Source organism: Leptodactylus fuscus, chromosome 5 (assembly GCF_031893055.1).
Source record: "Leptodactylus fuscus isolate aLepFus1 chromosome 5, aLepFus1.hap2, whole genome shotgun sequence".
In the NCBI taxonomy this organism is placed as follows: Eukaryota; Metazoa; Chordata; class Amphibia; order Anura; family Leptodactylidae; genus Leptodactylus; species Leptodactylus fuscus.
In genome coordinates, this window is record NC_134269.1 from 194,559,290 (window position 1) to 194,572,186 (window position 12,897).

At 41.9% G+C, this 12,897-nt stretch overlaps 1 protein-coding gene across 1 annotated transcript in view; it reads left to right on the forward strand.

Annotated features, from left to right (window-relative positions):
* The first annotated feature begins 2,843 nt into the window (after positions 1–2,843).
* The window catches only part of LOC142203085 (E3 ubiquitin-protein ligase RNF14-like), a 10,762-nt gene continuing 708 nt past the window's right edge, over positions 2,844–12,897 (forward strand). Inside the window, exons 1-6 of the mRNA XM_075273545.1 lie at positions 2,844–2,997; positions 4,333–4,484; positions 4,921–5,415; positions 8,760–8,985; positions 11,165–11,307; positions 12,281–12,408. Of these exons, the coding sequence (XP_075129646.1) occupies positions 2,844–2,997; positions 4,333–4,484; positions 4,921–5,415; positions 8,760–8,985; positions 11,165–11,307; positions 12,281–12,408 (1,298 nt within the window). The remainder of the gene's footprint in view (positions 2,998–4,332; positions 4,485–4,920; positions 5,416–8,759; positions 8,986–11,164; positions 11,308–12,280; positions 12,409–12,897) is intronic.

The window sequence follows — 12,897 nt, forward strand, 5'->3', positions numbered from 1 at the left end:
CACCGGCAAAGTGTATGTGCCAGCTGCTTCCATTCATTTCTATGGGAGCGTGCTGTTCGGAACGGCTGATCCGAACAGTGTTCGCGCATCTCTACTGTAAATGTAGGAGACGAATAGCCTTTCTTAAGGCTATTCCGATGTATTAGGGAGAAAAAATACCTTGTAAATGATAGAATCCCTTTAAACAATTATAAATAGAGCCTTTAAAACAGATACAGGAAGCCATAACATAGAAAGTTACAAGTGCTGAAAACCAAGCATGAATTTGTGATCAGAAAATTCTGCTGTTCTTGAAGTTCTGTGTCCCACCCTGCCATTTTGTCTCCTTCTAAGAATCTGTCCCACCCTGCCAATTTGTTTTTGTGAAATGTCTGAGTAACAGGTAAAGCATCCAGTGACATTTGTCTAGATGATGTAACATATAGTAATACAAAGCATTGTCACTTTAAACCTGAGACAGTACTTGGTCATATGACTAGAGGTTGCTGGGTGTGGATTGCTCTGTATTCATAATATAAAGCCTCTTCCTCCAAGTGCAGTTCCAGAGTCTATGTCATGGTTCATACACCGGTGCACTTCACAGTGAGATCAGATATCTACGTGGACATAAATAGAGAGCTGTAAGTATCTGAAGACTGGACTGTATAGAGGGGGCTCTCGTTAATGATGCTAAGTTTCAGAACCTTTTATATACTTTGTATTTAGTTCCTCATATTTTCAAGATCTTTTCTTTGTATCAATGTAAGAAAACATGAATGGGCTCTAAACTGATACAATATAACAAACTACCAGGGCAGGGTCATGTATGCTAGTAGCTCACATCACCTAGGCTTGATACACATGTAACAAACTCTGAGCTGTGGGAAGTATTAGGTCTATCTGAGATGTTTGCATCTGGATGTAAATTAAAATGTCCTTATTCTCTGAAAAAACAGAACTTGAAGCACACCTGAGCTTTTGGACAACTATCAATTTTATGGCAGTATTTGAGTCAGATTTGTGTCAAATTTTGTAATTTATTTTATTAATAAATTTTGGCTCCATTATGTGAAATCCTGCACTTCTTTTTTCTTTCCCTTGCTTCTGTATTGAGAGCTGTTTTCTGCTTCTCACTATGTATGGTGTACAGGCTTGTGTATAATGTAGGGAAAATGTGCATAAGGGAGGGTCATTTCAAATAGTTATATCACGTAGACAAAAGTCCATACTAATATTTTAATCCCGTCTTTTTTTCAACCAGTGATATCTCTGAAAATAGTATAGATAGCACTGCAATCTTAGAGAATCACCTCTGTCATATGACACCAAAAGCAAGTTTCTATATTTTATAATGCCTCAGCAGGGGTGAACCTGGGCTTTCTGCCGCCTGAAGCGGCGTCAGAAAGCCGCCCCCACCCCCCCCCGGAGCGGAAGGGGGCGGGGTCGAGCAGAAAGGGGGCGTGGCCGAGCAGAGCGAGCGGCGTTCGCAGGCAGGGAGAATACCTGCTCTCTGCCTGAGTGTGAGGGGCGGCCGCTGGAGCAGCGCTGTGTCCAGCAGGGCCGCCCCAATACACCGCTCGCTTCCCGTGTCAGGCTGCAGACACAGTGACACTAAGCCAGTCCAGGACAGCTCGTATGGGACCCTTGGTGGAAATATTGTGCCAAGACATAGTTTAGTAGTGAAGTGTTCAACCTGTGTACAATCGTCCCCTTCATCCCCCTAGTTTTCCCCTCCTTTAGTACCCCTTGACCCCCACCCCCTTTGTATATCTAAGGTGTTCTTTTTCTACTTTTAGCATGCAAAGTTACCTCTGTAATAACTGGGCCCATAGTTAAGGCCCTATGGGCATTGAAATGTTTGTACTTTGGCTAATACTGTTATTTATCCAAAATAGTTTATTTCTCTTACTTACTTATCAATGTTTAAACCATCTTGCTGTTCATACATACTTTGGTGAATTGTATTTTTAAAAAGTTTTGTAAAATCTTCAATAAAAATAGAATTGGAAAAAAAAAGATATAACTAATAAGAAGTGACCCTGCCCTCACTTACTCTTCATTTTACACAAGTGAGAAGAAGGAGACAAGGGAAAGAATAAAGAGATGCAGGATTTCACAGAAAGGAGACATTTGTTAAGTAAAAATCAAAAGTTGACTGAAAGATTTTAAGATTTTGCACCAAATGAAATGTTCAAGAAAAGTGTCATCCTAGGGAGATTTAGGAATATTGTAATATAATGCACTTCATGAGGTGACCAAAAAATTGAATTTTACGAATTATAAACTTAGTAAACTTTTTAGACTTGTCAGATACTTTTTCATGGCAGTGAAACTGTCAGCTCACCTGTTGGTGTATCGATAAATAGTCCAATATCAATCACAACCATGCACAGACCCATAAATGGCAGACCGCCTCTAGGAAAAGATATAAAACGATCCAGTGTGGTTACAAATATATGAAAATCCTGTTTATTTCTTTCACTTAACCCCTTCCTGACATCCACCGTACTAATACAACGGATGCCAGGTGTTTAACTATGGCAGCTGTCTGGGAGCTGGGCGACCACCATAGCTGCCCGGTGTCCGCTGTTTTATACAGTACCTGCACCGATTGCGGGCATTAACACCTCTGGTGCCTCGGTCAAAGCTGACCTTCTGATTCGGACGATTCGCCTAATTCACGTTCAATCACATTTTGAAATTCATCCATGTCAGCAGACCTCTCTTTAATAGGTATATTTAAATAGGATATAATATAAATATATATAATATAAATAAGATATAAGTATGAGTTAGCACTCACCCTGCTATATATATATCGGAGCACTGTATATATAAATGTTCTTGACTGTCACAGATAACCAATGTCAACAGAAGACCAAGAGGCCCAAGAAGATGAACTACTTGCTCTTGCCAGTATTTACTCTGAAGATGAATTTAAGAGAGCAGACGCTGCTCCTGGAGGAGAAATTCACTTGTGTCTGGAGTTACCCTCAGGATTTATAATATCTATAAAAAGTGAGTAAGAAATTGCGTGCATTATGAAATGGGAGACTATAGCAATTCTGGTAGGGGGCCCCTCAACGTACAATATTAATTGGTCTCAGGATAATACGTTTTACCAGTGAAATGTCCAAGATGATTTTTTAGAACCTCCAGACAAGAATTGTAGGTAGAGTCTGCTTTGAGGTTCCAATGGTCCAGAAACTACAATTGTATGTTACGACAATATTGTATTCTGAGGTCATTGTAACTGGAGGGACCCTTTGTATTGTCAGCTTTTAACTCTCCTTCCAGTTTCATTATTTAGTAGGACAAACTCATGTTTGAGGCTGTGTAGGCAAATGGTTTTTTTAAATGGGTAAACTCAAAAATGGTCAAAGAATGAGAATAATCTCACCGGAATATGATAAAATAATATGTGTTTAATAAATGAAGAGATAACAGATAACTGTGGTTACTAATAATGTAATAGCTCACTGGATATGGAGCCCCATTATATATACTGACATATACCCATCGTCGACTTCCAGAGGTTCATGGCATCTACTTCATGATCCATACTGAGGCTAACTAAGACAACAGACATATGTTTTTATAGGACCTTTGGGTAGGGTGAGGGGCAGAGTGGTCAGCTTATAACATGATGATTTATGGGACAGGAATTTGAAGAAATGCTTATTTACTGAGCAGTATAGTATACAGAAATACAGATAAAACTATGGAGTGAACCTTATATAGATGTACAATAAGACTTACATACAGATTGATCATCAAAACATTAACCCTGTCATATCACATCATTAAGACACTATGATTTTGGGGAAAAATACGTCCTATTACACAATGTTAATGGAAGTATATGGAAGGAAATTCACAAATATATGAGGTTTTAGAGTCAGATTTACTACCGGGGTATTTCAGGATTTAGAAAATTGCTGACCTATCCTTAGGTCTATCATTGAGTCTGTATTAGGGATAAATCCGACCTCTCCTGCCATATGGTTATTGAGTATATGTGATTGAATATAGGTTTCATGTTTAGCATATTGGCAGAAATCTTTTTTTTCTGTCTCATCTGACTAGAGCTCAGATTTGGGAATCTCGGAACTCTAAGTTCATTGAGTACAAAGACAGTGAGAGAGTAAGGTGTACATTTGATAACTATGAGATAGGTATGCTATCATTTAATATTTTAATTGTTATTTAGTTAACTTATGTATATAAGGTGCAATATGTAATTTTATTTTTTATTTTTTAAAACATTTTCAATAATTAAAAATATTAGGTAACTATTATACTAAAATATATCAATTAATTTAATTTAAAAAATATTTTGTATTTCTTCTTAAGGTAACAGTGCAACAAACTCCTTTGCAGACAACTTTGAGAACACTGTGTCCTTTCTGCCACCCATTGTGTTCAAATTTGAGCTTCCTCCAGGTTACCCCTCCACTACACCCCCAAACTTCACACTAAGCTGCGTGTGGCTTTCACCAAAACAGGTTACTTTCATATAATATACTGACATGATTCTGTATTATAGCTGTGTATGTTTATAGGTGGGCTTCTTTATTGTCTCACTTTTTTCATGGGTTCTGTTTAAATCCTTATTCCACATACCTATTAATAATGTAGAGTCAGACAATATTACAAGTCCAATGTAGCAAACAGGTTATTTTAGCAGAGAGGAGGGGAAGAAGAGAAAGATATATATATATATATATATATATATATATATATATATATATATATATATATATATATCACACTACAAAGTTTCTTAGAATCACCTGTGCTGTTCATATATCCAAATTTGTTGAAATGAAGGTGCTTATTTAAAGATTAGCCCATGAATATTATAGTCCCTGAACCCCTTTAATAATGTACTTGCACCAATTCTTCTTATTTTTTATCTTTTTATTATTATTATCATTTCAGCTCAGTCTGTTGTGCCAGCATTTAGATGACCTCTGGGAGGAGAACAGGGGATGTGTTGTCTTGTTTTCATGGATTCAGTTCCTGAAGGAGGAGACACTTGACTTCTTGAATATAACATCTCCATATGAAATTGATGTGCCTAGTAATGGGTTACAAAGCTCTATGCAATCCCCTGAAAAGAACCCTGCTGATGGGGAAAGAGAAACCCTGGATAAAAGGGCTGTACAGGATGAGCAGTCAGTCTCTGCCCTGGTCAAATACATCTTGGACTTCAATGACACTCAAAAGAAGAAGACCTTTGACAACAAACCATTCTCATGCAACATCTGTTTTATGGAGAAGCTGGGTAGTGGGTGCACCCTTTTTAAGGATTGCGGGCATGTGTACTGTAACAACTGTCTCAAAGACTACTTTAATATCCAGATCAAGGAGGGACAAGTCAATGCACTGAACTGCCCTGAACCGGAGTGTAAGTCTGTGGCAACGCCTGCTCAGGTCAGTGAAAGCTTGTTGGAGAATCTAAGACATGATTTGCATGTGAACCTTACTATAGATGCACATTTTCCATTCAAATGGCGTAAAGGAAAGCGTTGTCTATGGCAGAGCAAACACATATACAGGCTTATATACACATTAGGTGTGTACAAGCTAAGCCCCTGGGACACTATTTAACAAACTATACACATGACACATTTATCAGAGGAACTTTCACCCCCCTCTGCTAAATCCAGCTTCTTGCTTCATTTAATTCTTAGGAGACGCAGATATTTTTCATGTTTTTCATTTTTGTGTTTTCATTTCCCTACATTCCAAAAGCCATAACTTTCTCATTTTTCTGTTTACGTAATCATATGAGGGTGTGATTTTTACTTCAAAGTGGTACCATTTATTGGTACCAATTTTTTCCCGTTTCCTGGTACATTGTACAAAATAGTACAATGTACCAGGAAGCGGGAAAAAATTCAGAATGAGGTGGATTGAGAAAAAAAATGCCACTCTGCGGTAAAAATGCTATGTTAAGGTGCATTCACACTACGTATACGGCAGCTTATTCTGAACGTAAAACATGTTCAGAATAAGCGGCGTATAAAGCAGTTCCATTCATTTCTATGGGAGCCGGCATATGAGCGCTCGCCATAGAAATGAATGGGCTGCTTCTTTCACTGCGAGCGCTCCCATTGAAGTGAATGGGATGTGCTCGCGTGTACGGCTCGGAATGAGCAGAGCTAGCCGTGGGAGAAACCACTATTCGACTCAGGAGGGTCTCCAAGTCCACTATGACACCCCAGGAAATGATGCCAACACCCTGGATGCAACTGGGACAGCAGGGGAAGCATGGCTGGGGGCATCTAACATGCCCAAGTCACTGTATTACGTTGGGATCCCTGTCAGCTTGCGATATGTGCAAGCTCACTTTTTTCCCATAGGAATGCATTGACCAGCGTTGATTGGTCGAATGCCATACAGAGTATGGCCGTGCGCTCATCTCGGCTACTCCAGAGATGAGCTGATCTGAGCGCACGGCCAGCACTGCTACTCCGGAGATGTAGCAGTGCTGACCATGCGCTCAGCTCAGCTATTCCAGAGATGAGCCGATCTGAGCTCATGGCCAGCACTGCTACACCAGATATGAAGCAGTGCTGGCTGTGCGCTCAGCTCGGCTACTCCGGAGATGCAGCCAAGCTGAGCGCACGGCCAGCACTACTACACCTGAGAACCGCTGCTACACCGGAGAGCCGCTGAACCCTGCTACACACTCAGCTCTGCTGCATCAGAGATGCGCTGAACCCTGCTGCACCAGAGATGTAGCAGAGCTGAGTGTGCGCTGAACCCTGCTGCACACTCGGCTCTGCTGAGATTGAGCAGAGTTGAGTGTGCAGCAGGGTTCAGCGCATCTCTGATGCAGCAGAGCTGAGTGTGTAGCAGGGTTCAGCGGTTCTCCGGTGTAGCAGTGCTGGCCGTGCGCTCAGCTTGGCTGTATCTCCGGAGTAGTCGAGCTGAGCGCACGGCCAGCACTGCTACATCTCAGCATAGGAATGCATTGACCAGCGATGATTGGCCGAATGCCATACAGAGTACAGCATTCCGCCAATCAACGCTGGTTCTACCGGAGGAGGCAGAGTCTAAGATCGGTCCACAGCAGTCTCCATTCTGGTCCGATCTTAGACTCCTCACACACGAGCCTCTGGGAGAACCAGCGTTGATTCGCCGAATGCTGTACTCTCTATGGCATTCGGCCAATCAACGCTGGTCAATGCATTCCTATGGGAAAAAGTCAGCTCCCGCATAGCGCAAGCTGACAGGGATCCTGACCAGATAGAGCCCCAAAGAGCTGGGTGAGTAACATTCCCAACTAAATAAAGGTAATTTCTAGCTAACCCTGCCTGTACATCTGTCCCTGTCTCACAATCACATAGTTCACAGTCTCATATGAACCGGATATTAAATCCACTGTTCGTATAAAGTGGAGGTCACCTGAATTAGCCAGCCAATTATTTTTTCCGATTTTTTTTCAATGCCTCCGTTGTCGTAGTTCCTGTCCCACTTCCCCTGCACAGTTATTGGTGCAAAAAAAGCGCCAGGGAAGGTGGGAGGGGATAAGAATTTTTGGTGAGTTTGCCACGTGGTGTTTGACTCGAATCGAACAGCCTGATATCCGATCGAACATGTACTCAATCGAATGCTGTTCGCTCATCTCTATTAAAAACTTTATTGTTTTGTTTTTACTTTTTTGCCTCATATTTCGATCACCTGTGCCATTGACTACAACACTACTATATTGCAGTCTATGGCAGATTTCTTATGTAGCTATTGAAGCCTGCTGCAGGCAGGCTTCAGTAGTTACATTACTATGGCAGGGCTGAGAGCCTTCAGAAGGCTCCTGGCTGCCATGGGAACGGGACATCTCCTGCAATCGCGCCATGAGGGGGTGTCCCATTTCCGAAAATAAAATAGTAACTGAAAGTAACTACTCACATGTCGTCATTGCATATGACCACGGCATCTGAGTGGTTAAATGCCCGCGATCAGAACCATCTCTGATCATGGACAATGCTGCCAGATCCCTGCTTTATGAAACAGCACAGACAGGCAGCTAGTGCGGCTGCTCTGTTTCAGAGCGGCTGCCATATTTAGTCACATGCATCAGGGCGTAACTGTATGTCTTGGTGTGCATAAGGGTTAATAGGTTCTGCTTCACTGATTCCGGCACAACTGTATTTTTTTTCTCAAGCAGTCAGTGCAGTTTTCGTGCTTCATATATTATTTAGGCTCTGTACTTTCAGGTGGGCAGTGTCAGACAAGGGGTATGACTCTGCTCTGACACTGTCCACCGCCTTACCTCCTTCTGCTTGACACCACCCTCCTGACAGTACAGAATCTAAGCAGTATATCAGGCGCCAAAACTAACAGTGATGATTGTTCAGTAACAGTGGGGACTAGAGAAGGAATCAAACTGTGCTGGCATCAGTGGAGTAGTGACTAGTAATAGATGCAAAGTATTGGAGTTGCTGGAGGTGATGAAACGTCCTCTTTGGTGGTGAAATTTAGTTTACATCACAAAAAATAGAGAGCAGCTATAAACTGCCAAGATTACAGCTCAAACTAGGGCCTGCCCCCAACCGGCCACTGCCTGCCACAGCTGTCCCCCAAGCAGCTATTGGACCACTATTTCTAGGATTACTAGATGAGTGATTATTTTGTATGTGCACTATATAATGCATCTATGTTTAAGTTTTATAAAATAATATTCTAGTAAAGACCATAATAAATCATCTGCTGACCAGGGTTCCATATTTGAGTGCACATAGCAAATTTTTAATGTACATGTCTTCTTGCAGGTAAAGGATCTGGTTGGGGAGCAACTATTCAGCCGCTATGATCATCTCCTCTTCCAGTTAAGTTTGGATTTAATGGCGGATGTTGTTTACTGCCCACGTCCAGGCTGTCAGACCCCAGTCGTGCAGGAGCCAGAGGGTGCAATGGGCATTTGCTCGGCCTGTCAATATGCCTTTTGTGTCCATTGCAAAATGACCTTCCATGGAATTTCCCCTTGTAAAGTACCAGGTATGTTCAGTAGCTCTTGTAAATTATATACCCTGACTCAATTCAGTAAGGTTCCTCACAGATAACTGCTGCTTTGGACCTCTGAGCAGCACTGAAGGAGATACAGGATGTCACGGTCACGGTACACAAGGCACTCTAGCTACAATGATGGCTTGGTCAATCAGCCGATCAAAACCCACAAAGCTTGATCACGAGAATTGGTGTTTTTTCAGAACTCCTCCTTATTGCATTGTACAACTGTGATAACCTGAAGATTCCTGGATTTCTGTCCCTTGCTTCATCTTGACCAATCTCCTAGATCTTGTCTGGTCCTGACTTTGTTTCTGTATTTCTCCCATTGTCTTTACATGTATTTCTGGACACAGTGGACACAGTGGCGTAACTAGGAATGGCGGGGCCCCGTGGCGAACTTTTGACATGCTTCCCCTGGACCGATGCCCGCCGAAGACCGACAGCCCCCCATTCCTGCTCTCTCTATATTATGCCCCATAGTGGCCCCAGCACACAGTATTATGCCCCATTGTGGCCCCTGCACACTGTATTATGTCCCATTGTGGCCCCTACACACAGTATTATGTCCCACTGTGGACACCCATGAACAATTATTATACTCTGGATTCTTTTCAGACCCCAGAGTATAATAATCGGAGACCCAGGGGTGATAAAAACATAAAAAAACCACTGTCACTTACCTATCTCCGGCTCCGCTGCAATTGGTGTTGGTGTCAGCCTTCTTCAATGAAGTCTGAGATGTCACATGACTGCGTCCCGGGTCATGTGACGTCAGGGAGCGTCCAGAAGTAGGCCCGAACCTGCCCAGAGAGTGGTAAGGTAAGTAACACTATTTTTTATGTTACTTTACCTCCGCTGGACCTTCGATCATTATACTCAGGGGTCTGAAAAGACCTCTGAGTATAATAATAGTGTTTGTGGGGCCCGCTGCATCACTTACTGATCCCGGCCACTGCCAGGATCGGTAAGTAAATAGGGCCCGTTACCTGGTGGAGGAACTCTAGCCGGTAACGGCCTATTAAAAAAAGAAAAAAAACGCAGGGATAGCGGCTGTCACCGGGCCCCTAATGTCCCGGGCCCTGTGGCAGCTGCTACCCTTGCTACCACGGTAGTTACGCCACTGTCTGCATACATGGCCCTAACCACTGTTAGGCTCTATTTACACAACTGATGTTCATGGCTGTGTGACGGGCATTTTTTTTTATATACACATGAATGGGCTATTCATATGAATGACTTTTTAATGTGAAGCCTCTGGCTTGATGAAAAGGGAATAACATGATGTGTGCCTCTGTGTAAAATATACAATATTTGGGGATATCCTTACTCACTTGCTGACCCATAAGGTAACATTATTTGAGGACTCGGCTTCTTATAAAAACATGAAAAAATATTAAAGTCTTCATGGGAAAATAGATACAGGAAAAATTTCCAGAATAACAGAAATATCACTCAATGTCTCATTACCTTACATCTTAGGAAAAGCTCATGGTCAGGTTTCTTCAATCTGGATACCTTATAGTTCCAGCTTGGTTCATGCTTGTTCATCTGGTTGTAGGACTCTTGTGGGATGGTCCCAACATCTTCTCCAGGTGACAAAGAGGAAAGATAGAAGACAGACCCCCAGACATGTATGTCTGTCACTCATTTATGTTCATGAGAGGGTGTGGGTGTTCCCCAGCATCCTCCAGCTTCTTTGTAACTGTATTTGGACAACACTAAAATAGTGTACCCTAACCACACCCATGTACCATAAGATAGAAGAGTGCTGTTAGCAGAATAGATGTAACCATGAATATTCTAATCTCATAATATTTAAAACTCAGGCAAATGTTAGTATTTTTCTCTAATTTAGGCTTATATATGAGACTATTGTCTTGTAGATTTTCTTGGTATAATACAATGTTTTCTTGAGTCCTCTTGGTTTTATGTGATTATTGTCTGCAACTTTTCCTTTTCTTCTTCTTTTTTTTTTTTAATTACCATCCCATAAGTGTTGTACCTTCTTTCCAACCCTTCACTTACCAGGTTATCTTATATAGGCACTCTACATTTCCTGATCATTACTTACCTATAATGTCTTGGTAATATCAGCTGTATTTTGCCATTGTATTTTATACAGACTTTGCGTAGTAAAGTTAAGTCTCAATTTCTTGCTCTCTCCCAGAACAAATGGAGGGATTGATTGAAGAGGGTCTGAATGGTAAGATAGGAAGGAGAACCCTCGAGAAGGCTGCTGAACAGTTGAAGAATAGGGAATGGATAATGGAGAATTCCAAGCTGTGTCCTGGCTGCAAATCTCCCATTGAGGTAAAATATTATAGACAGCCGGCCCTATATGTCACTTCTTTATAACATTGCATTTTGTATACTTAGTTCAGTTCCCCTCCTCAGTAGGTGAGCAACTTCCTAAAGTTGTTGGTGTTATAAGGAATAAGGCTGAGTTCACATCTCTCCGTTGGAAACTTAATCACAAAAACTACCGGAAATCAGTGGAGAGAAAAGTCCTGCATGGAAAACTTATCTCGCTGCCGCTTTCAGTTTTGAAACAGGGGATACCCGACAGACACCTAACAGACCCCAATATAGTCAGTGGGTCTGTGTGTGTAACTGCAGTTTTAGCAATCCGTCTCTGTGTCATTTGGGTCCCCCAGGTGATGCGAACAATGGAGACTAGTGTGACCCTAGTGTAAGGTTGACTATATACAGTACATTATCTCATTCGGCCCACAGCTATTCCTCCCTACATCCAAAAAACATGCCAAAGGGAATAAGCCATTGCCAGACTTCTATTATAACAGCGTATCTCCTCTGAGAACTAAGTTAAGCTGTGTTGAATCCAACTGCCCAATTCTTACCTCTTCCCTGAGATTTGACACCACGGGAGAACCAGGAGGCACCAAACACACCGGATGGTTGGCTGGTCCACCAAAATCAGGAGGTTCCGTTGACATTTACCTAATGAGTATGGCCGGCTTAAGGCTGCTCATTCAAACAAGATAGTTTGTGGGTACTCGCTATTTACCCTGTGAGTATGCACACTCAGCTTAGATGAGAGTGCATGTATATGTAAATAGCACATGTGGTTATACTCCAAATGCTCCTTCAGCTAACGGCTATTTTTCCAGAACACCATGTCTACCAACCATGGCCACATGCATACTCGGCTGACACTTATTTGAATGGCTTTTTTCAGAGATTTCCAGTTACAGAAACTTCTATGTGGTTCTATATAGAAGCCCTTGCATTCTAAAACTAATTGGCATTTTTTTTCCTTCTACAGAAAGATGGTGGCTGTAACAAAATGAGCTGCTCCAAATGTGGGCAGTACTTCTGCTGGTTCTGTCTGAAAATACTGCCTCAATATAACCCATATGAACATTTCAGTGATTATGATGGTTGCAGCGATTTGTAAGTATCCTTGTGGCGCCACACAGCGTTCTGAATGTAGATATAAGTTGTGAAGCACTATGTATCGGGATACAGTTATAAATGCAGTCAGTCCTGGGGCCATTACTAATAATAAGTGGAACACTAATAATTCTAGGCTAATTCTCATTATTGTCATCATTAACAGCAAAACTTCATGGTCAGTAATGAGAAATTGCCTGGAATTATCAGTGAAGCCTTTGATACCAGAACGGTGTGCAGTAATAACTGTTTTTGACACATAATAGGGCAGATTTCTGAAGACTGGCATTATCAATGGTAGTCTTCATAGCTGCATTGCCGGTGGAGGATGCGCCTCTTATATGACTAAGCACACACCTCCTTATAAATGAGGTGCACCCTCACTGGGCCGTGCACCAGGAGAGAAATGCATGACCAGCTTGATTTCAACTTTCCAAATTAATTAAAGAAATCTTCCCCATTTTGTCCTCACCCTAAGGGTAAAGATAT